The 24,568-nt window shown below is 50.0% G+C and overlaps 2 protein-coding genes across 3 annotated transcripts; one reads left to right on the top strand and one right to left on the bottom strand.

The window, feature by feature from the left end:
* Positions 1-6,484: 6,484 nt before the first annotated feature.
* On the bottom strand, positions 6,485-15,324 carry Fam217b (family with sequence similarity 217 member B). Of its 2 annotated transcripts, none has more exons than XM_050152962.1 (4): positions 15,199-15,324; positions 13,120-13,231; positions 12,319-12,404; positions 6,485-10,512 (listed from the first exon to the last, which is right to left on the bottom strand). In XM_050152962.1, the coding sequence occupies exons 3-4, from the start codon at positions 12,342-12,344 to the stop codon at positions 9,360-9,362; spliced, it is 1,179 nt and encodes a 392-aa protein (XP_050008919.1). In that variant the 5' UTR covers positions 12,345-12,404; positions 13,120-13,231; positions 15,199-15,324; the 3' UTR covers positions 6,485-9,359. The 2 variants fall into 2 exon arrangements, with proteins under 2 accessions (XP_050008919.1, XP_050008918.1); XM_050152961.1 differs by having other exon boundaries at positions 15,181-15,320.
* Positions 15,325-15,422: 98 nt separating this feature from the next.
* Positions 15,423-18,635, top strand: Ppp1r3d (protein phosphatase 1 regulatory subunit 3D). Its single transcript, XM_050152963.1, has one exon. The coding sequence runs from the start codon at positions 15,703-15,705 to the stop codon at positions 16,540-16,542; it is 840 nt and encodes a 279-aa protein (XP_050008920.1). The 5' UTR covers positions 15,423-15,702; the 3' UTR covers positions 16,543-18,635.
* Positions 18,636-24,568: the final 5,933 nt, after the last annotated feature.

Raw genomic sequence — 24,568 nt, 5'->3', positions numbered from 1 at the left:
GGAGGGAGAGAGAGAGAGAGAGAGAGAGAGAGAGAGAGAGAGAGAGAGAGAGAGCGCTAGAGCAGGCTGCTAGCATTCCTATGTAGAAAGAGGGAGGGAGAGAGAGAGAGAGAGAGAGAGAGAGAGAGGTGGCTGCTAGTGTTCCTTGCAGACAGAGGTTCGGGTAACAACGCTGAGTTTAGTTTGTGCTCATTGCAGAGAAAGCAATTGTTCTGCACACAGCCTATGAGTCTTCCAAGCATATTCCCTAATTTGGAATTAGGAATTTGGAATCATGTCAAGTCACATGACATGAGCCATGCTTGGACAAGTGCAGTGCAGAGCCCCATGGGAGAATGAGGTCGGATTGTAGGTTACAAAGCTCTGGGAAGGAACCCAAGGATGCTGGGAACAGCTCCACTTTATACTTGTTCTGAGTTGAAAAAACGGCATTTTAATAAATTAGGAGAGACCGAATTTTCAGTGCCCTGAAACATTTAAATGCCATTTGGGCATTACATGGCCCTTTTCCCACCAGCTCACCCTGGTGTGTGCTTTCTAAGCCCCTGGAGCTCCGGTGACGACCAGCCGGTGCCCTGACTGGGCTTGGAAGCACAGTATTAGTTTGGCAACCACTTCGTGGTCACTCTCAGCTCCCCAGAAGCTGACAGAACAGAATAGAAGGGCTTCTGGGAGGATGAGAAGGAAGGTGAGAGCCACTGTTGGCCCCCCTAACTCAACACGCTCACCTTGGGTACTCAAGGGAGCACTCCTCAAATGTTCAACGTTCTATTTAATGACACAAGCAACACATCCCAGAGGAAGGGTGTTGTTCCAAATATTCCATGCCCACCCATTTCTGGGAGTGCTAAGCACTCATTGAGTTTTTGTTTTTAGGGCATTTGGACAAGATGTCTTGAACACGGTCATCTGTGGGCTTTCCAGGTGGAAATGTGTTTTTTGGTAGGTTTCCACTTGCTCAGGAAAACCTTCGTTGAGAACCCTTAGCTGAGAATAAAGAAGCATTAAATGTATCCTATCTTGAGAGCCACCGACAATGGGGGCTAAACATCTCAGGACTTCAGAACTGACCCTGCCAGGCTCCCAGCTGCTTCTTGGCCCAGTCTGAACTCCCCACCTCTCCTGCCCACAGCAGGGGTGAAGGAAGAGGTAACTGCCTTCTGATACTTAACTCCAGGGCTCCTTCCTGGGCCCTGGGTGTCCTTTTTTCATACCAGAGCCAGATGGGAACATCCGGGGTGCACTGGTGAAGAACGGGTGGGTGTGAGGCACACTTGGATTTCTGCTGAGACTGTAGCCCAGCTGGTGAGACGGAGACTTCCGGGGACAGCCAGACATGGGGAAGGACACATGTCTATGCTGTCAACGCGGGCATTGCTTGTGCAGATGAAGAAAACACTCTGAAAGATGCCATAGCTGGAGCTGACCCTTCCTTGCTATTTCCAGTGGGGTTCCTGCTGGCTCAGGAGGTAGAGGACATGACCTCAGATAGAGAGGGGTCTGTCATAGCGTGTGGTGCTTTCTCCACTGATGGGGCACAGAAGGCTGGAAGAACCCATCTTCCCCATTTGAAGCCTCTGATGGAAAAAGAGCCTGGAACCCAGAGAACAGGGAGAGACATCCCAGTGGGACGCTATAGCCTGCTATCCTTCCTTATGCTGGAATAAAAGGTAAGACACCAGGCCAGGGACACAGGAGCCCAGCCTACTTAGAGGGAGGAGAGAGACTTGATGCCAATCAAACTTGACACCAACCTAATAAACTAGACATCTTCAGCCAACCAAAGTGACTAGAGGAAAATGGATGCAAGATGGAACAACTGAGAGACTATAAGGGCATGGTTCAAAAATGGCCCCTGTTAGGCAGCCATTGGGTCCACCAGTAACCAGCCAAGCAGTGTCCTCCTTCTCATGATCACAAGGAAAGCTTGATTGCACAGGAATCTCAAGAAGAAATTTGTATGTATGTGAGGTGGGTGTGTGTCCATGTGAGTGCAGGTGTGTGCACAGACATACTTACATGCACGTGTGGTGGTCAAAGGTCATCCTTGGGTGTCACCCCTCAAGAACCATTTGCCTTATTTTTGTTTGTTTTTTGAGACTGAATAGCTCTGGCTATCCTAAAACCCATTCTGTAGACCAAGCTGGCCTCAAACTCACAGAGATCCACCTGCCTCTGCCTACGGACTACTGGGAAGGAAGGTGCTCTATTTACCTCATTTTCTGAGACAGGTTTCTCTCTGGCCTTGAGTGCATTAATTATTCCATGCTGGTTGGCCAGGAGCCCCAGGGATCCTTCTACTCCCCAGCACTGGGATGACTAGTGCCACCATAACTGGCTTACATTTTAAATTAAATTACATTTACTCATTTGTTTGTTTACGGAGTGTATGTGCTCATTGATGGGTACACATGTGCCCACAGCACACATGTGGGGTTCAGATGGCAACCTATGAGAGTTGTACCATCTCTGTCTCAGGGATCACTCTCAGGTCATCGGGCTTGACCGAAAACGCCTTCACCCACTGACCCGTCTTGCTGGCCCATGCCAGCACATTTGCGTGGGTTCCTGGGCACAGACTCAGGTCCTCGTCCTTGTGGGGTAAGCATTATCATGACGGGTCTGCCTCTCCAGCTCAAGAACAGAGAAAACAAACACACAAGCGTCAAGGAGAGCTATGTTTTCCCCACAGTGGCGTGGCTCTGTAAGTTGGGCCTGCTGTACACAATGGCCACCAAGAGAAGGTTACAGGCCCCCAAGGTAGAGATATTCCTGGGCGATACTGTGTCTCTGGAGCTCAGAGGGAATCAGCGGGCAGAGGCTAGAGCTAGGAGAGGCCGGAGCAGATGAGGTGGCCTGCTGGCCATGGGGTGTACACGAGGAGCCTGCGGGGTGCTTGCTGTGCCGCGCACAACGCCCGTCTGTGCTCTGTGTGCTACCAGACAGTTCACGAGCTTCGGGCAAGAGGCTGGAGGTTGAAGCACACAAAGACTCACACAGACAGACAGACAAGGACACGGACCTCTAGTCACTGGTAAGAAGCCCTTTTATGCAATAGCACCATGGAGGCTTATATACCCAACAGTCAGGTGGGCCAACAGGTGAAAACCGTATCCTCTGATCCTCAAGGCCAAGGAGACACGTGCTCGCTTGTGAAGCAGAGCTGGTAAACAACTTTGACACAGCTTTTAGTAACTCAAATCAGAAGGAGAGTAAAGATCTCTAGCAGGGAAGAGCCGCTGGAGGCCAGGACTCCAAATGGTCCCAACGTGCTGTACATCCTACAACTTTCCCGTAGGCTTGAAAATGCTCACTGTGCAGTCCTGCAGCACTGGAGGATGGGTTTCTCTCCGAGTAACATGTTCACCCACACCTAGCTGGACAGACAGTAAGCCTCGGGGGTCCAACCATGTCTGCCCCTCAACCCCACCAAGTGTGCCCATCATGCCTGACTCCACAGAGGTTCTGGGGGAAAACACGAAGCCAGCGCCCAGCGCCTAGCCCCACCTTTCCACCTTTCGCCTTTGTGCTTCCATACTAGCAATACTACACTACGCTACACTACAGCAATCCTGTTGGAAATCTTCAGTCACTGTCAGAGTACGTTCTGAAGGGTTTGGGGGGAGGCTAGAAAACTACAAAGAGGAAGCTCTTAAAGAGGCTTCTAGTTGATTTCCCCATATCAAGTTCTGAATGAAGACATATTTCTTTTTTAAAAACAAGATTATTTTAATTGTATGGGTGCTTGCCTGCATGCACATACGTGTACATGTGGTACCCAGGGATATGCATGTATGTGCACACATGATATCCGGGGATGCACATACGTGTACATGTGGTACCCAGGGATGCATATATGTGCACATATGATATTCGGGGATGCATATACGTGTACATGTGGTACCTGGGGAGGCAAGAAGATTGGTTCCCCCGGAACTGGAGCTACAGACAATTGTGAGCCACCACATGGGGGCTGGGATCTGAACCCAGATCCTCTGCCAGAGCAGCAGCTCCAACCTATGCAGCAGAAAGACCAGCTTCCCCAGGTTCCTGCCGGGGAGTTTATTAAAATGCAGACTGTCTGGGCACACACAAGTGGCAGGAAACTCGTGGGCTTCATAGGAGCTACCGTGAAGCCTTCATTACTGCTTTCCCTGCAGGGCAGACATGTGTGACCCCGTGGTCACCCAGTACAGGGGTAGGGCATCCACACACCAAGACAGGTAACACAAAAGCACAATAGCTTTGCTTGTCTCATTGACCAGGAGTCTTCAGAAGACCCCAGGGCCCTGGGGGAGGGGATGGCTACCGTTTTATGCAAGGAAGCCTGTACAGATATGCAGACATGTTGACATGCCAGAACACCTGGGTCTGTCTCTGAGGCCTAAAGACAGGAGACTCTTCTCGGCCAGCTCTTGCACAGAAAGGCAGTGGAAGGGGAGAGAAGGACTCACGCATTTCCAGCTGCCTCGAGGTTCTAGTTTAAAGGGCTCAGCTGAGGGGTGGGGGCAGGGAAGATTAGGTCAGAAAGAACTTGCTTGTGAACCCGTCCTTATAACACCGTTAGCACACCAAGGCATCACACTTCGGGGTGTCCCCTCCTGAGCCCCGTGCGTTTACAATGGTCAAGCTTCGCAGTCGCATCCACAGCGATCCAGTTTAACATTCCACGTATATTTGCAGCGCTGGGATCGCCAATTACACGAGTGGGTGGGCATATTGGGTGGTATTTTACAGAAGTGGGTTCTCTTGTGAAGATGATGCGTTATTTGGGGCCTTGTGATTAGGGAACAGTCCAGGAACACTAGGGAGTTAACCACACCTAACAGTTCCTTTGCTCTCTGGTGGCAGAGGACAGGCAAGTGAAGAACCTGCCTTGTGTGGGAAGTCAAGCAGTGCTTTCTCTCCCATTCCTTTCTGATCTTAGTAGAAAGGTCTGCTCCATCAGAAGACACTAACAAGATAAATTCACCAGGGTCTCACAAGGTTTGGTCGCCACCTAGTGGATGATCGGGTAGCGGCTGCTAAAATAACCACCATTCACGCCCAATCCAAGCCTGGATTTTAGATCAACTTGGTTGATTTGGTTAAGAGCAGAGAACCATTTCTAACCCACCACCACAACTGCCGCAGTCTGGCATCCTCAGAGGCACACTGTGGTGATATTTTGTGTTTTAACAAAGCCTGCCTGAAGACCGGGATAAGCAACTAGAGGCCAGGCAGTGGTGGCACACACCTTTAACTCAGGAGAAAGGTGCAAATAGATCTCTGTGAGTTCAAGGCCACCCTGGGATACAGGGAAACTGTCCAGTCTAAAAGAGAAACAGAACTCACACAAAGGTGATCTTAGCACTTAGGACCACATGCCTTTAAACCCAGCTCTAGGGAGGTGGAGACAGGAGTGATATGGCTGGGCAGAGAGAGGATTATAAGGTGGGAGGAGACAGGAGATCAGGGCAGTCTGAGGCAGCAATCGGAAGCAGTCAGTCTGAGGACAGGATTGCCCTTTGGGTCTGAGGATTTGGTAAAGGTGAAAGGTCTCTCTAATGGCTGACTTCACTGCTTCTCTGATCACTCAGCTTTCACCCCCTACTATCTGACTTCAAGTTTTTATTAAGAACAATTAGAATTTGTTTTACAGAACATACTTCACTGTCAGAAGTGAGCTTAGGAAGAGGTACAAAGGCCTCTGGGAAGGTTTGCACCAGGCCCTCCCTGCCCTCTCCCAAGACATCCCTCAAAAGCCCCACCCACTCCCAGATGTGCCAGGTGAGGTGTGAGCTCACTGTGCCACACTGTTGCTAAAATTCCTTCCTGAAGGAGATGTAAATCATGTGTCTACCCCGCCTCCAAAAGTCCCACCGACAAACCAAGACAGGAAAGCACCAGAGTTCACTCAGGGGGACCAGTGTGTTTATTAGGCTTCCTTATGGGGCAAGAGTGGACTGCGGGCCACAGTGTTGGTGGCCCTAAAGCGGCTTCACTGGAAGATCTTCTCCACACCACAGAAAGTGGCATAGATGGAGCCCCTTCCCTCATCCTTCCCAACCTATATTCTCTAGCTCTCCCAAGTCAAGCACAGTTAGGGTAGAATTGCATCCATGTGGTTAGGATTGTCTGGATGCTCCAGTGAGGGTCCCGTGACCTTCCTCACCCTCCTCCTAGGAGGGCAAGTCGAGCATCAACACGCCCAGTTGTGGTGATCTTCTGCAAGTGGGCACAGCTGGATTCAGGAGGATGGCAGCAGGAGGCTCGTCCTGCACAAGACACAGAGAACCTGCAGTCCGCTCCTCACCTGCCTACCCCTCCGCAATGATTCACGTCATCTCCAGCCATGCGTCTCTGATGCAGGGAACAGTGCTCGTCGCTCTTACTCCTGGGCAGCGTCAGCATGAAGGGAGGGAACAGAGTGCCACCCTCAGCAGCTCTGGGGAAGAACCAGACAAACTGGAAAGACATCAGAAATCAAACCAAGCCAGAAAAATCCAGGTATGTGTCCTGTTTAATTGGGCTGAAGGAAGGAAAAGTCCCACAAAAACTTATACATGAGTTCTGTTTTGCCACATACAAAACCAAACAGACAGCATTATGACATTCAATGAACATGCTGAATATATTCAGGTCACACAATTAAACAATAAATACTGCTATTACCTTGGATGCACTACCGCCAGGGTTTGGACTTCTACCTAACTGTTCAAGTATATGAATGACAAACACACATGTAAACCATGTAAGAAGCTCTTAGGTCTTTCTAGAACAGGAGCCCAAGAGGACAAAGGATCCAAACAAACTTTCCTTTTCCGTGAAGACCAATGGTATCGACCATCTCTCCCGCAGTCTGGGAGCCAGGAATGCTATAACCTTCAAGTCAGTTACATTGGTCATCTGGGAAACAGTCCAAAGCCACGCCATCAGTGATGACCTAGAGGGCTTTGTGCTCTTTCTCCACAAACGGGTGTCACTCAAGCCCCAGACACTGTTTTCCTCCAGATCTTGTGTTTGACTGGACCTGGGAGCTATGTAAACATCTACGAGATGAGAGGCGCTCCCGGAAGCACACCGATTTGCCCCTGTAGCAGGATACTCTGGTTTGACCTTGAACTGAAGGAGTTCACAGTTCAGTGTTCAATGCTGTCCACTTGCCTGCGTGGGATATGTCTTTAGAGACCAAAGAAAAAGCTGTGTTTCATCAGCTGCAGCCAATGTAACTGTAAAAAAACCGTGTTGTTCAGTAGCACCCTGTCCTAGAACATAATACTGTTTAACATGGGCACTCAACTCAGGCAAAGAAGTCACCCCTTCAGGCCTCTTCTAGTCCCCAGACCAGGAGTCAACTTCCATTAGTGTGCTGGGAACAAACACATGAGGCGCCATCGCTACATTTTTTCCGTTGTGAGTTTCAGTCCGACACACATCCCCAGGGGAAAAGAAATGTGACTCTCACGTGCCAGGGTATCTAGGAGCACCCACACGGTAGGTGACAGGAAAGGGAACCTGGCAGTACTGCTCCAAGGAGCATCTAAGTACATATGTGCATATAATGTCTGTCATGCTTCCTCTTACGGGACCTGCAGCTTCCTAAAGATCCGCATAAAAATCTGGAGAAAGAATGAGAAAGGAGCCACTTACGGTAAAAATCATCTGTGCTCCAAGGAGTAGGGAAGTGGACCCACACGGCCTCACTCACTCACTCAGGGGAGGGAAGAGGGTGAGGGGTGGCACTGTCCTCCCAAACCAAGGCGCACACCACGCGCAAACGTGGACAGTGCATCCGTGGACAGCCAACAAAGTATGCAGATTTTGGCTACAGAAAAAAGCATGAGACAGCTGGTGGTGCACGCCTTTAATCCCACCAAGTAGGAGGCAGAGGCAGGTGGATCTCTAGCAGTCTGAGGCCAGCCTGCTCTACAGAGCGAGTCCAGGACAGCCAGGGCTACACAGAGAAACCCTGTCTCAACCTTTCCCCAAACAACAACAACAACAACAAACAAACAAACATGAGTTAAGGCATGAGAACTCCATGTAAGAACATGATTTCTCCAGGAGGGCAGTGCAAAAAGAATCTGAAAATAAAGTCCTGAAAGGAAAAGGCTAAAGAAAAAAAAGTTCCTGTGTTGTTCAACATGGCTGACTTCAGCCTTATGGAGAGAGCTTGACATCTGACCTCAGCAGCTGGTTTAAGGATAACCTTGTCCCATTCCTCAGCTATGTGGAAGCTCCAGCTGCAACAAACTACCTTTGTCCTTTTCCCCAAAGGTGAAAAAGCAAAGCAAAGCAAACAAACAAACAAACAACCCAAAAAACTCATGAGTGCCCAAGACAAGTCCAATAATGGTTTCACTGTCTGAGAAGCAGCAGCCAAGGAAAGGTTTGCAGAAACACGTGGAAGGCAGCAAGACTCAAAGGCAGCTGAGGAGGATGGCTGTGGGAGAGCCAGGAAGCCACAAGCAGATAAGAACACTCAGGATAGTGCACGCACACACAGAGCAAATGTGTCTGCTCCCTCCCCAGTCACGATTAGAAGACCCTGCTCCTAGACACAGAAATAGACCATTGGCTTTAACCTACAACAGCAGGATATGGGTCCCTAGTCAGTAACCTGACAATTTACACTGGAGTACATTCCCACACGCCGTGCATGGTTACCCAGAGGTCTAGGGTGCCAGGGCATTCTTTCTTGCCTCACCAGACAGCAGCAGCCACTGCTGGGCCTGCTGACTTTCCCTCTGGAAAACTTACAAATGATTTTAACTTCAGGTAAGAGAACTCAGACACAGGCTACAGCACTACCCCTGGACTTAAAATGTCTTTTAAAAACGCACCAGAGACGCACTCTAGATGCCTTTGCCTCTGGCAAGGAACTGGCTGAGAGATAAATGACACTCAAAATAGAAACTCATGTGACCCCTAACTGGAGTGGAACTAGGCTCGGAGGAGGGTGGGCAACAGATGAGAGAAAGACTCACAACAGAAACTCTGCTGAGGGTTTATGCAAAACCAAGAGGCACTGAGCCAGCAGGGCTTTTCTTCTGTGAGACACAGGGTTCTCTCCAAGAACAGTACACACTGTTTCCCGTACTCCAGAGACAGGGACACTGGGCCGGTTCCACACTGGCTTACTGGCCCTGCTGTTTCAAACTTTTGTATCACAGACACACGAGTTCACTTTTACCCTAAAGTGCTTAAGACTAGACTGTATATCAAGAGGCGAGGGTGGGGTGGGGTGGGGTGGGTGACTAGAGAGCCAGCCGGCGACTTGACTCAGTTATCACAAACGGATTTAAATTCACCATTACTTTGGGACGAACCCCCACTTTTAGACATCTGCGGGTCTTTGCGATTCTTTACCTCAGGGGTCACTTGAACTTATATGTGCTTTGCTTTGCTCCATTTGTTTTGAGCTTCTTCTCACTGGAAGAAGAAGCAGGTCCACAGTTATTTGCACTCCCCTTTTTCTTCAGGTCCAAGTGTGCTTGTGCTCTGGAGGCCCTACAGGAGTCCATTGGGTCCAGAAGCACTGCGGACTGCTTGGGAATTCGAATGTTACCGTTGGCTTCCATTGCAGGGCTGCCCTCCGCACAGGGTGGAGCGCGGAGGTGAAACTTGGGGCCCTTACCTGATTTCTTCTTTTTTTCCATCCTCAGTTCTGGGCCTTGTTTCTGAGAACACAGCCTGGGGCGAGCAGGCCCATCCACAGATCTAGATGAAGTCTCAAATGCGTAGTAGGACGGGTGGGCATCTTCATACTGCAAACCTTTCTTTCGAGAAGGGCCGGGCTTTGGAATCCCTTCTGGGGACAGGAAAGGCTTGGACAGCGCACTGGTGGGGAGCTTACCCCGCCTAGGGCTTTTCAGCATCCCAGAAGCCCCAGAGGACCTTGCCTTGGCAGCCCGGGCCTTCTCAGACTGCACAGTTTGGAGCTGCAGCCACTCCAGCTGAAGAAGTCTGTCTATGTACTTCCCAAGAAAGCCCGTGGCCCGAGGCAGGGCCTCACTCCGGCATTCTGTGTTCAGAACCACAGCCATATCCTGGAGGTCCCAGGAGCTGAACGGGGGTGGAAGAAAGTCAGGGTAGCAGTGTTCAGCTTCTGCCTGGCTCGGGTCTGGGTGAAGACTGAAGGAAACCGGGTCGATCTCTTCTGCTCGAAGGTTGAGGTCAGGAGGCGTGAAGGGAGAAGGAGGAATGGCCACTCGTTCTGAGTCTGACAGGTCACTTGCGCTGTCCTCATCGGCGCCTTCCTTAATGATCTTCATGGACTGAAAGTCAAGGAACAGCTTGTGTCCAGAGGCAGCCTGACACCTGGAGCTAAGCGCAGTCTGCTCCTGCCTTCCCTCCGTGGAAATGGCTCCCATGAGTTTATCCGCTGCAGGCTGGGAGAGGCCAAGGAGGCTGCTCCCTCCCAGGTGGGAAGAGATGTGGGGTCCTTGAGATCTACTCTTACTCTGCCTTCGTCCTGAAGAAGTCCTTAAATGTTGGGCTTGATTCCAAGATGAGCCAGCATTCATACTGCTAAAAAACAAAAGCCACAACTGGGGTCTGATCACCGATGATTAGAGAAATAGGAGTCTCCTGCTAACACTACAGCAGTTACTAAGACGAGGCCTCCGTGTGATTTATAGAAGCAGGGTTTGCAAACCGGTTTCCCCTCTGTACTCTAGGCAGGGGCCAGCAGAGAATGCATGCCCCAAATGTGGACACACGTGTTTTATGTAGCGACAAAGGTGAACATTTAAAAACTTAACTGTTTCTCAATTGCTTTGTCTTGTAATCTCAGAGCAATTGTGTATACTTTTAAAAAACTCATTTTTAAAATCTGTCACAGGACTCGTGGTCTGTTCTACCAGTGGTCAGCACTGTTTGAAAATATTCAGAAACGAAGCTGGGTTTGGAAAAACATTCCCAGATCTTCTGAAGCTGGAGTTACAGAAGATTGTGAGCCACCTGATATTGGTGCTGGAGGCCAAACTTACAAAAAAGTCATGTGTACTCATAACCACTGAGCTCTCTCCAGCCAGACATGGCTAGTCCTGCCGGCCAGCTTGCTCTGGAGTTCCTGTTTGTACCTTCCAAGGCTGGAACTGTGGGCGGGCTGATACATCAACCTGGTGTTTGCATGAATTGCCCAGTAAGCACCCACACCACTAAGCCTCCCCAGCCTGGATTTCACTAAATCGCCGGCTAGGAGAGACTCTGAAAAAACTATGATTTTAGGATGTAAGTTTTTCACTGTTCAGGCCAACCAATACCAGGAGTCAAACACTTCTTACTATCTTTTCAAGTGGGCAACACCGGGGAAAAGTTGTGTTTAAAAGACTAGAAAGGACGACAAGATGCCCCATCAGGAAAACTTTGCCCCCAACCCCAGTGATCCCTGAGACCCACATGGTGAAGGTGAGAATCGACTCCTTTAACTTACGTTCTAAACACACACACACTGTGGCATGCATGCACGCGCACGCATATATACACACAAAGAGATAAAATGTAATAAGACTAGGAATAAAGTCATGTGGTACAATTATAATTCAACACAAACGGACAGGATGAATGCTGTCTTGGGAACAGCAGGCAAGAGAAGAGAACAAACACCTATTTTTGTTCTTTTCTAGTGGACCAGTGAACTCCTAGAGTACTGTAAACTGGGGTGGGAACTCACAGGAGATGAAATTACACCCCCCTCTTTTTTTAGTTTATTTCCCAACCACACATTATTTAACTAAAGTTAACAGCACTTCCTTATGATAGGATGGATGGGGGAGGAGAAGTGGGAAAATGTACTTTCTAGGAAGTGGAGAGGTCCGTCTGTGCAGCGTTCTCCAGACTGCTCAACAGTATCTGAACATCACACGTTCTTAACACACAGACCGGCAGATCAGTGCAGGTGTCAGTGTACGCAAAGGAAGATATGGCTGTCATTGGGAGTTCACAACTGGAGATGGCTCGGCAGTTCAGACCACTGGCTGCTCTTGCAGAGGACTCGGGTTCAGTCCCAGCACCCACAGGGCAGCTCAGAGCCACTTCTAACTCCAGTTCCAGGGGATCCAATGCCTTTTCCGGCCTCCCAGGTACCAGGCATGGGGGTGCATGCACACAAAATACTCATACACATAAAAATAAACATCTTTAAAAAATCGTTCACAACCAGCTGCCATCATACATACCAGTTTTTAGTAGAAGGAAGCCAACAAAGAACAACTAAAGCTTAAAAGACTTGCGTACCCATTTCTGCTACAGACAAAGCACAAATGAAGTTCAATCAGGAGAACCGAAGGATCTGCCTTTTGTAGGACAAGACAGGATCCGGAAACTAGTTACCTGCTTTTCTGATGAGAGTCACTCATCCTATTCCTTTTCGTGAACACGTCACAGGGATGCTCATCGTCGAAGGTTTGATGGGTCGTCTAAAAAAAAAAAAATACAGATTTTTTATCAAAAAGTGCTGTGAATTCACATGCCCGTGCATGCATGAACATACACACACGTACATGTGCACACATGCATACGCGCGCCCAAACACACAGAAGCAGGGCCATCCTCGTGACTGCTACTGTCTTGAATCAGAACAGGAGACATTTGCAAGGTCAGGCCTAATAGTTTCCCTAGTAGAAAGAAGCCACAGGACACCTTAAAAAGATAGGGACTGTGGGCACTTCCTCACTGAGGGAGCTTGTCAGCCACACTTGAGAGCCCCTCCCCCTTGCCTAGAGCTTGTCATACCTACTTCCCTAACAGCCTGTGGTCTCAGGAAGTGGCAGAGTAAGCAGGAGGTGAAGATGAGCTGGGGTGGGGCTCCTGGGATGCTCCTTGTTTGAGCTGCCCCTCATGCTGGAGGGGGGCTGTTGTAATGTGCTCTTTAAGTCACCCTTGTTCCTTTAAGTGACCCCAGGAAATTCACTGTTTCACCCAGAATGGACTTGAATGAAACTATGTATTTGGTATGTTGACGTCTTTTAATGGTTTTTAAAATAATCTTAACTATTATACAAATAATATAAACAATGCCACAGGGCGTGCACACACGTGCACACCCACACACACGAAGACACGCACACTTGAAGCACATAACGAGAGAGCGCTGAGACAAATCTAAGTAAGATTTCCTCTCTGTTACATCACCTTCTCTGCAGTGCTCACAACAGTCTTGCTCAACCTGCTGCCAGATGATGACAGCTGGGGAGGTGGCTTCTTTATTCCCCTTATCTTTGGAAAGGACGTCGAGCCACCGGAACTGGAAACAACACAACAGTGACAGTAAGTACTGACTGCAAGCGGCTGCCTTTCCGCGGGTTTTTGATCTTTGTATTTGTACCACATTGAAACCTTGAAGTCGTGACTGTGCAGTGGCTCAGAATTCTGCACTACGAGATGAGAGATGGGGGAGGATAATGTTGTATGTTTACACTTTGACGGTTTTAATATTTATCATAAATTACATGTGTGTGGTAGGGGATGCGCATCCGTCAGTGTGGACGCCCTCAGAGGTTAGATGATGGCACCAAGACTCCCTGAACTAGAGTTAACAGGCAGTGTGAGCTGCCCAACATGGCTGTTGGGAACGCTTACATGTTTTCCTCCACTGTGTCTGTTAAGTATAACACTACAGTATTATGAGAACTGAGAATGAATCCTGAACCCCCCACCTACACACAAGTGCACACACTCCTTGGAGATGATGCCAATTAAATTCGCCAATTACCTTTAAGCCCCATGTCCATTCATTCACCCCCTCATCCAGTAACACGGGACAGTCTAAGACATGCAAAGACTGCTCAAGGCCCTCGTCCCACAGAGATAAAACTTTAGTGGGGAGGCACTCTGAGAATTCTTCTAACTTCCCTGTCACCCCAATTCATTACAAGACAATCAGTGGGGGCCTGGAGAGATGGCTCAAGACTCCAGAGGACCCCAGTGAAGCTTCCGGCACTATGTGGCTGGCTCACGAGGCCTGCAACTCCAGTTCCATGAGACACCCTCCCTTGGCCTTTTCATGTGTGGATACACATACATGCAATTTTTTAAATGTAAAAGACCATGAGTGTATTAACTTCCAATATGGGCTATATGTTGTCTCACACTATGAGTTGCGGGTTCCCACCCCACACTCATAGTTCCTGTTTTTTTTTTTTTTTTTTTTTTTTTTTTTTTTTTTTTTGAGGAGCCCGTTGAACGAGCAGGCCTTAGAAACTGAATATTTCTCTCTCATAATACCCCAACATCTATCAAATGGAAAAGAGGTGGACTCATGGGAGAGTTTCGGAACTACCACACTCATGTAAGACTTTTAGGTTTGGATTTGAAGATAACAAAAATCATATCATAGCCTTTTATGGTTAATGACCCCACAATCAACAGGCTTGATTCCTTTTAAATGCAGGAAATATTCATTGGCCACCCTCTTTTTTTACCTTGTTCTTTATGTTGTAAAGTGGAAAAGGAACCAAGAAGGAATGTCTGACTCAGGCATCCTCTTTAGAATGTGCAGTGCCATCCTTGCCCCTCATCTACCTGACAAACTCGACACATAGAAGGGGTGTGTACGTGTGTGTGTGTGTGTGTGTGTGTGTGTGTGTGTGTGTGTGAAGTCCCTCAGAGAAATAAAAGCCTGCGGTGCAGTCGGGATGCAGGGATAGGATGGGGGGGGGTGGACAGAGATACGAGGAGGGGAGCAGCAGAGAACGCATGGTTTCAGCTTGCATAGCAGCAAAACTAAAGCTCAAGAGATTCTGGCTACAAACACGCTCCTCAACAGCCAGAACCTAGATTCCTGCATCTGCACAATCCATCTTGGGCATTAGCCCCTGTTCCCAGCCTTCCTCTCTGGCTGCAAGCCCGGCAAACGGAAGCAACGTCCCCCATCTCCTCCCCAGGGAACTGGCTGCCCGGCCAATAGGGAGGCACAGCATGGTGGGGAGGTGTGGGCAAGATGCTTCCCTCAGCAGCAAGCTAACCCCAGTCTGACCGCTGGTCCAGGTTGCTAGAGACAGGTGACCCAAAGCTGGCTGGCTGGAAGCTCACCCTAGTCCTAGGGCCAGCTCGTCTCCAGGCCAGCCCAGGTTGGGCTCTGTCCCGCCCCCACCCGGTACTCCTCCAGCCCAAGGCCCCGCAGCAAGCACCCAGCGCGTCTTCTGCTGCAGAAACCATCGCTGATGGATGGGTGCAGCGAGCGGGCAAACGCACCAAGGAAGCCTAGCAGACCTGCTCCGCGGCCTGGGCGCACGTGACGAGGATCCCGGGGGGTGGCTGCGGAGTTCTGCGACAGGGCGGGTGCGGCCGGCCGGGCTGGCGCAGGCAGCGGGGTTCCGGCAGCGTGGGGCTACGCGGGGCGGCGGGGCAAGCTAGCGGGACGTGCCCGCAGGCAGGCGGCGTCACGAGGGGCGGGGCTCGGCGGGGGCGCGCCGGGAAGTTGCGCCTTGAGAAGTTGCGGGCTGCTGAGTCTCAGAGCTGCTGGGTTTCCCGGGCTTCCCGTAAGCGCCCGGAAGATCAGGGAGAAGCAGGCGCCACCCGGCAGGGCTCAGCGCTCCGGGAAGCAGCTCTGGAGAGTGAGGTCCGCCCTAGGAGATCGCTAGCCGCTGAGACCGGAGCCAGGCCGCGAGCGGACAGCCTCCGTGCAGGGTGCGGCATCTCGGGGCTCCCAAAGGCTGTGCTACCGGAACGCCCAGGGGCTAGGCTGGGACGCCCTCCCTGGCCCCCGGCTGGGCCATGTCAAGAGGCCCGGGCTCTACCCCGCTGCCCCCGACCCCGGGGTTAGGGAAACACGCTCCTCGGAGCTTCAGCTGTCTCTCGGATCTGGATCCGCGACCCTGCAGACCCCCGGGCTGCGACCCTCGGCTGCAGCCCATCATCCAGCGGCGCGCGCGCTCCCTGCCCAGCTCCCCCGAGCGCCGTGCCAAAGCTGCGGGAGCTCCCAGCGCTACGTGCCGAGCCGGCTGCAACCGGCAGCTCCGTGTGCGCTTCGCTGACGCTCTGGGCCTGGAGCTGACGCAGGTTAAGGTGTTCAACACAGGGGACGACCCGTCCGTGCCACTGCACGTGCTGTCGCGCCTCGCCATCAACTCGGACCTCTGTTGCAGCAGCCAGGAGCTGGAGTTCAAGCTGCAGTGCCTGGTTCCCGACTTCCCCCCGCCGGTCGAAGCCCCCGGCTTTGGAGATCGTCTGGCAAGGCAGCTGGTGTGCCTGGAACGTGTCACCTGCTCGGACCTGGGCATCAGCGGCACAGTGCGCGTGCGCAACGTGGCCTTCGAGAAACAGGTAGCAGTACGCTACACCTACTCTGGCTGGCGCAGTGCTCATGAGGCCGTGGCTCGCTGGAGAGGGCCTGCGGGTACCGAGGGTACCGAGGACATCTTTGCCTTTGGCTTTCCCGTGCCACCCTTCCTGCTGGAGCTCGGCTCCCACGTACTCTTTGCACTGCGCTACCGCGTGGCTGGTGCTGAGTACTGGGACAACAACGATGGTCGCGACTATAGCCTTACTTGCCGCAGTCATGCCCTGCACATGCCACGCGGGGAGTGCGAAGAGAGCTGGATCCACTTCATCTGAGCTGCTGGTTGTGAACCTGGAGCTTCCATGTCAGCAGAACTGCGGTCACTTCCCCGCGGGTACTGATCTCTGAGTGGCCACCTCTCACCCCACTCTTCCTTTCGGCAGTCTGTCAAACTCTGCAGCGGTGGCCTGGCCTGTTTCCTAGTGAATTGTCTGGAGAGCCTGGTGGCCAGAGGACCCGGAGCCTGAGTAGTGCATTTGGTGGGGAGGGTGTGGGAGGGCAGATGCATGGGACTGTGGTCCTTAATTTCAAGAGGACCCAGGTAGGTGTTTTGCAGGGAGGGCCTTTTGCATGTCTCCTTGGTGTGTCTAAACACGAGTGGCTGTTATTTATTATTGTGAAGTTAGTCTGCGCCCATAGTCGATGCCTTCTCAGGAATACTCCAGATTCAGTAAGCCTAAAGCAGGCCGTGTGGCCCACACTGTGGTCCCTCGAGGCATTTCTGCCCTGGGACGGTAAAAACCTGAGACTATGTCTGCTTGCCAGTGTTCGTAGCCTTCCAACGGTGGAAACTATTAATAGTCGGGAAACTTATAGCTCATCTGTCATCACACGGCCATTTCTGGGCTTCGAGGCTGCCTTGGTTAGGCGATTCCTGCCACACCAACAGCTGGGAAGGAGGGGACTGAGAGGGTTCCACAAGTGCGGTGTGCCCCAACAGTGCTTCACGGGGACCCCGTTCATGTGCTTGTCTTCCGGTCTGGTGCTGGGTCTGCACAGTTACGGGCCATATTCTGTTTGTTTGAAACTACCTGAACCTTTGAAAAGAGCTTGCCTTAAGTTATTTCTGTTTTCAAGTGGCCACAGGGATTCAGACAGGAGTACCCTTCCCAGTGACCTTTTCCACGAAAGAGACGACTTTTTACTTCTAAGCATGGGAAGAGTCCAGCCTTCGTGTTTTGCAAGTCAACTTTTAAGTGAACCTGGATGGTGTTTTCAGAAATAGCCAGGGCACTGGAGGAAAAGCAATTCCCAGGTTTTTATGCACCTAAGGGGTTTTAAATTGTGTTGTTCCCTCTGGCTTTGCAGCCACCTGCCACTTTATTCCCTGTGCCTTCAGTTAGGAAAGTTGCTGACTTTTTTATGGGCTTATTTCCCATTTTTAAAATGTTAAATGCTTTCAAAACAACAACCAAAAACCTCCAACTTGGTCCAGACCACTCACTGTTCCTTGCAGGATGTCCCTGCTGCTTAAAACTCCCATGGAGGGGCTGGCAAATCTTCTTGGTGCTGAGTTGTGGCCTCTCTGATAGCAGGCGCTAGAATTGAGGCAAGACCATCTGAGGTGGGCGAGACCTCCCCAGATGTGACTTTTGAGACAGTGGAAGTCCTGTGATGGACTTGGTGACTCCTGTCCCTGGTTCGGTGTTGATGTTTGTTTAACCAGCATGGAAAGGGTGCATTTTTACCCTTTAACCTCTTTGGTTTTGATACTTGAAACTCCTGCCTTTTAAAATTCCAAACAGTGTTGGCTTTCCATGGTGTTTTCTGCTCTCAGACGAGTTTTGAATGAAAACACCGGGATGGAGCGACACAGCCTTTGGCTGTTGGGACCCTGCACTACGCTGACATTCGAGAGTGAGAAGAGCCCAGAGGCATTGCCTGCTGCTTAATGAACTGTCCAATTAGGTCAGAAAACCCCAAGGGGTCAAGGCTGCTCTGTCCTTGGCTTCTGTCCAGTATGCAAGATAACGGCCCCGGCTCTTCAGGTAAAAGTTAGAACTGTCGAGTACTGTTGCTTCACAGCAGTAGAGTTTCACAGTGCATGAGAAAGCCGACCATTTGTCCAAAGGGTCTGGTTACAGAAAAGTAACGCTATATCATCAGAGTCCAGAGAGCCTCAAGGTGCCTTTTAAGACAACCAAGTTTGAAATCTAAAGCCTAAGGACAATTATGCTTGATTGAAAAATAAATAAGTAAAAGCTGTGTAAGACAACTCAGAGTGAACTCTCTGACCCCAAGACACACCTAGACTGTTGAGATGTTAAAACTGTGTGGATCGTACACTTGTAGGGCTGTCTGCCCAAATGTATTTAACTGCCTGTCACTTAAAATTATTTTATTCAAACCTAAATATTAAAGTATACGTGCAAAACTGTCCCTTTGTTAAGCTGGTGTGTGTCATTCTGAAGACAAAGTTTTGGAGCGTCTTGCTGTTTGGATCATTTCACATGGACGTCTCATCCTTCCCTAGACATGCATGAGGACTGGACCGTCTTGCATCCGTAGCAGAGCTGTATATGTGTTGCTAAAATACCTTCCCTGGGGAGACTTAAAGTCCACCCCTCCTCCTACCTCAATAAAAAGGCAAGGTGCAATTTTACCAGAGTTTATTCTGGGGAGTCAATGAGTTCACAGGGCTTATTTCGGAGCAATGGGTAAAGGCTATGGCAGGAGCAGGGGTGACCTTAAAACAGCCATACTGGGACATCCAGCAGTGATGAAGATGCCCCCAAATCTACGCAGATAGAGTGCTCTCCCATAATCCTTCCCCACCCTTATCCTCTGGCCCGGTGGTTCCTAATGCTGCAACCCTTTAATAGAGTTCCTCATGTTGTAACCCCAGCCATAAAATTATCTCATTTCTACTTCGTAACTGTAATTTTGAAACTGTTATGAATCATAGTATAAATAACTGATAAGCAGGATATCCGATGTGTGACCTCTGTGGAGGTCACGACCCACAAGATCGAGAACTACTTCCCTAGCTCTTTCCAGAGACACAGAGGCCGCTGCAATTGGGGCAGAATTGCATGCAGCTGGTTGGGAGGGGTGGCTGGCTGCACTCAGGTGAGGATCCTATCACCCTTTCTGACTCCCTCTCCCACCTCCCCCACCCCCCACCAAGAAGAGTGGTCAACAGTGAACAATCCCAGCTGTGGTCACTGTTGGCAAGCAGGCCCAGCCAAACTCAAAGAGAATGGCAGTCGTTTCGCATGGGGGATACTTCTGTACAACAGTGTGTGTTATAAAACCAAAACCTCTTACCCTACTGAGCCAGAGTACAGGGGCTGTGATAATTGTGTTTTCCTTATATTCCCCGGTGACTCCTGTGGATCCTGGCCTGCACTAGGACTTACAGCTAAGTACAAAGTCTTCCATACATTAAGGAGGGGGAACAAACAACCTGGCATTCGGCATGCCTTGTCTCATTTTCTCGGCCAAGACGCTAGGTTCTTGGTGTGTTTGGAATGAATCGGTCGTGCTGCCTGGCTGACACCTCTGCTTTCTTAGCTGAAGAGGCTCAGAGAGGCAAATTTCAGCTCTCCCACAGCCAGCCTGCCTCAGAGTGGGCAACCCATCGACTATCCAGCCCCATGCTGCTCCTGCCGGGAGAACTCATCTGGCCCACAATCTGTTTCTGATAAGAGATTGTTACACTTACCTGAAAAGGGCTAGGAAATGCTCTTAGCTCGGCTGACACACAAGGCCAGAGGTTTAATCTCTGGCACCGCAGAGAACATAGGTGACCAGAAACCAAATTTTGATAATGACTAATAAGATTTTCTTTCAAACATCACAGTCTAAAACCTTTCAATGAAACCCAGTTTGGGTAAGAGGAAATGAGTTGTCTTACTTTTCTATTACTGTGATAAAATGCCATGACCAAAAGACAATCCGGGAGGAAAAGCAGTTTTTCCTTTTGGACTCCTGCATCTAAGTCCATCACTGAAGGAAGTCAGGACAAGAAGTCAAGGCAGGAACTGAAGCAAAAGCCAGGGGGTGATGTGAGATTCCCCTCTGTATGCTGTGAACACCGTTGGTTAATAAAGAAAACTGTCTTGGGCCTGCACAGGGAATAGAGGTAGGCAAGGGAAATGAAACTGGATCCTGGGAAACAGAAGGTAGAGTTAGAGAGAAGCCATGTAGCCACACCAGAGTTAGAACTTTAGATGGTAAGCCACTGCCAAGTAGTGATACGCAAATTAATGGAGATGGGTTAAATTAATATGTAAGAGCCAATAAGAAGCTAAAGCTAAGGGGCCAAACAATGATTTAATTAATATATTTCCTGTGTGATAATTGGGGGCTGAGCACCCGGGAACTAACTAGAGGCCTCCTTACAACAATGGGGGAGTACTGCTTACCTTACTGGCTTGCTCCCCATGGCTTGCTGAGCCTGCTTATACACCCTGGGACCATCTGTTCTGGGCTGGTACTACCCACAGTGACCTCCCACATCAATTGTTAGTTAAGATAATAGCCCACAGGCCAGCCTACAGGACGATCTTATAAAGGCATTTTCTCAGCTGAGATTCCCTCTTCCCAGATGTCTAGGTTTGTGATGAGTTGACAAAAACCTCGGAAGAGGAGTGATAATCTGTTCCTTCGTGTCACTGTTTAAAGACACGCTTGTGCCTCTGCTAACAAGCAGCTAGTTGGGAAACCACTAGATTGCATCATGGAAGATGGTAAGTCTATTACAAGAAAGAAGAGTGTGACAGTCATGGTGCAAGGCTCAGGTCATGAGGCTGGCTCACTCCCATCTTCCATTTTGTATTATACACTCTTAGTACTTACACGTGTAACTAATTCAAAAAGCATTGGAAACTAAATGTTTATTCACCCAATAAAAGCCAGTCAACTGCATATGTTGCTTCAATTTTTTTTTTTTTTTAAATTAGGATCTCCCTGGACCTGTAATTCCAGCCACTTGGGAAGCTGGGACAGGAGGATCTCTAGTTCAAGCTGCATACCTGGGCAACTTAGAAGCTGTGTCAGAACGTACAAAGAGGGCTGGAAGTATAAATCAATGTTAGATCACTTTTCTGGCGTGCATGAAGCCCTGGGTTCCAGGAAGAACTTGCTCAAAATTCAGTTTAACAATGCACAAAGTTGTAACGATGTCTGTGATTCTTGCTAAGCTAAAGTTAGAAACACTGCAGTTCATAATCTGTGTGATTTGCACTGTTTCGTTCCTCAGGGGTTTAGATGTTGTTGTTGTTGTGTGTGTTTATTTTCCAAGGGCTTCCCAAAGCACTTAAGTCAGAATTATGTGTGCCGGCCTCTTGTGAAAGGCTACCCTCTGAGCAGGTCAGCCATCGCTTTCATTAGAGTAACTGTTACAATCGGTAAGACTCTTTCAAGATTGACCTGTTGGTTACTGGCATTCCTTCATAGAACTGGGTGAGGTGGATCACAGGGCCCCCACCTGAGATTCCACGCCGTCCGCGTGCCCCCTCCAGCTGTGTGCAATTCTGCTCTAATTGCGCGTGGCCTCGTGGGCTTGGGTGGCGCTAGAGTTTATAACGGTGGAAGATTATCACAAGAAGTGCTCCTCTGGTGGTGCAAGTATGGGGAAGTCATTAATCGTCCATGCTGCCTTAGGCTGCTCGGTGATCCTGCTGCTTCGAGATCGCTTGCATCCTGTAAGTAGGCCCAGCAAGTTCTGCTATCTAAGCGAGATGAGGGTGGAAGCCAGTGTTTGGGCTGCCATTGGAACCCTATCAGGGGAAAGTAGACATGCGATCTCATCCCTCAGGACAAGTTAAGAAAACACCACTGAAACCTGGGTCTGCTGCACACTGACCACGGCTGAACTTCACCCTAGCCCAATCTGCTTTAAAAAGCAAAACAACAACAACAAAAGATATTGCTTTTTTAGATAGCAAGTCAAACTGTTACTGAAAATGCCATTTTAAACTCTGGTTTGGTACCATCCACTTTTAACTCTCCTTATGCGAAGCCTCTACGGCTTCCACGGGGCGCAGGATAACCCAAGGGTTGACTAAAGGCCTTTTGTCTGTCCTGGGGATAGATGCAACTCCAAAGCGGGCAGCGGCATGCATGCCCGTGCACTTTGGCAAAAGGACGGGGCCACCATACATTTAGGGCACAGAGAAAACGGAGGGGCCACAGCACTGCCCCTGTGGTTGGAACACAGAGGCATAAGGACGGCTTCGTTGAGGAGTGGTGGAGCCCGCACCGCGTGCAGGCCCTCTCTCCTAATGGCCTGAGTTTTCTCACCAGGCTGGACAGGCCAGGGCCCGCACGGCGCCACAGCACAGCGCCCCCTGCCGGCGGGCGGCCCCGCAGCAGCACCGTCTCCTCCCTCCGGGGACCTGTAGCGGACAGGTCAGAGGTCATCTGGGATGGAAAGCACGCAGCTCCTCCAGGAAACAACACGCGGGTAAGGGGCGTGGCCAGGTTGGGCGGCGCTGATTGGACGAGCCGTTCCCGCTTTCCGTTGGCGCTGAGGAGGCTGAGGAGGAAGCGCGGTCGGTCACACTCGACGCCCGTCCGTCCGGAGCCCTCGGAGGAGACCGGGTAGGCGGCCGCCAGGCTGGGGTGCGCTGGGACCCGGGGGGCGGACGAGCGGAGCGATGGGGGCGGCGGGGCGGCCACGGCGGCCTCAGTTCACGGAGGAGGAGCGGCTGAGGCACGAGGCCCGCGCGGGCCATGGCCGGGCCCCGAGTGGGAGGCCCCAGCATGCGCCATGGCGGGGCTCGGGCCGCGGCCTCTGCCGCCCCCGCGGGCCCTGGCGGGGCCTCTGGTGTGGACGGGTCCCCGTGACTCCCGTGGGCCTTTTCGGCCGCCGCGCGGGGTCCTCTCGGAGGGCACGAGCACCGCCCCCGCGAGGCCGCCACGTGCCCGAGTGCGGCCTTGTCTGTCGGGACCGCTCGGGCCCCAGCCGAGCGCCAGGCCGCCCTGCCGGGGTCCCCACCCTCCGGGCTCACACTCGGGGCTCCTGAAGGCTCTCAAACGGTGGCGGAACGCCAAGTACGTTCGTTTAGCTTTCCCTCAGAACGGGTTTAGCTCTGAGGCCGCCAGCATTCTTCCAGTGATGCTGGGAGTGGACCTGGGTTATTTTTCCTTCTTAAAGCAAAACGAAAATAGTTAGACACTAACTAAAATTTCCGTGGTTGGCTTCCTTTCAAAATTCTACGGCTAGAAACTAGAACTGTCGACCTAATTCCGCGCCGTGTGTCCTGGCCCAGTGCGCTTTTGGGAAAACCGCGCTACTGCGATTGTGAGACACGACCCGGCTGCTGGCAGCTGCTGGCCCTCAGGAAACAAGAGTTCACCAGATCGCTACAATATATTTTAAATAATAGTTTTCAGTCACATTTTCAAGGTGTAAATGAAATGGTTCAGTCTTGAATTTCATTTTAACTGGAGTAAAATGGAAAGGGGGATGTTATGGTATTTTTATAACTATTGGCAAAATAACCTGCTCTAACTTAATGTATTCATTATGAGTATTTGATCGTGGGTTAGTGATTTTTGGATAAGCAATAAAGACCTACTTAATTTATAAATTAGTACATTTTATATACTCATTTTCTAACAATCACTGTCATAACCACTTTTTGACAATCATTAGGATTGAAACAATAGTTATGTTCAAAATACTTTAATGTTTCATAAAAACATGTATTTAAAATACTTTCTTGTATATTGAATTTTTCTTAGAATTCACTATTGACCTTATATATATGAGCCTTCAAATGACTTAGTAACTGACATTTTTAAGTACATTACTCTTTTATAGTAATGAGAAATATTCTAATAGTTGCTAGCTAACTGCTACCAACATTTTTGATGGAATAATTTAAGATAAGAGACTTCATTAAAAAGAAAAATCTTATGATCTCGGATAAAGGAGCTTGAATAAAATGAATGTCTTTTCAGGAACAAAGAGAAGAGGCTGGCTCATATACAGGAAGCTTCTGTCCTTCCCAAAACCCTTTTTTGTCTTTGTTTTGCCGGTTTTATCCAGATTCCTCCTTGTTTCTCACTATTGGTATAAATAGCCCACACCCATAGACCTGGCATTTGAATCCTTCCACCTTTTTTTATTTTTAACACATACACAGGTGGTATTCATAGAATATAGCTTGCTCTTATGTGTAGTTTAAAATTTTTACAGACGCTCTCTTGAGAGATCATATGTCTCGCTTGACTTCTGTTTTTTATCCTGTTTTGAGATGGGCCTCATTCTGAGATAGACAAGTTATTGAACTACATGTGTAAGTGTTGAGCTGTATCCTGTGCACATTACATTTATTTGCCTGCTTTCTC

This window comes from Alexandromys fortis, unplaced genomic scaffold, assembly GCF_014885135.2.
Source record: "Alexandromys fortis isolate MF-2015 unplaced genomic scaffold, M_Fortis_MF-2015_v1.1 scaffold_81, whole genome shotgun sequence".
Taxonomy (NCBI): domain Eukaryota; kingdom Metazoa; phylum Chordata; class Mammalia; order Rodentia; family Cricetidae; genus Alexandromys; species Alexandromys fortis.
This window is presented reverse-complemented; position numbering and strand designations above follow the sequence as displayed.

What these genes read in the sequence shown, in the direction of transcription:
- Fam217b (XM_050152962.1), bottom strand. Translation starts at nt 12,344, where the DNA reads ATGAGTGACTCTCATCAGAAAAGCAG. An exon ending in GACTCTCATCAGAAAAGCAG is followed by an intron (nt 10,513 to 12,318) that starts GTAACTAGTTTC and finishes TTTGTTTTTTAG; the next exon opens with CAGTATGAATGCTGGCTCAT.
- Ppp1r3d (XM_050152963.1), top strand. Translation starts at nt 15,703, where the DNA reads ATGTCAAGAGGCCCGGGCTCTACCCCGCTGCCCCCGACCCCGGGGTTA.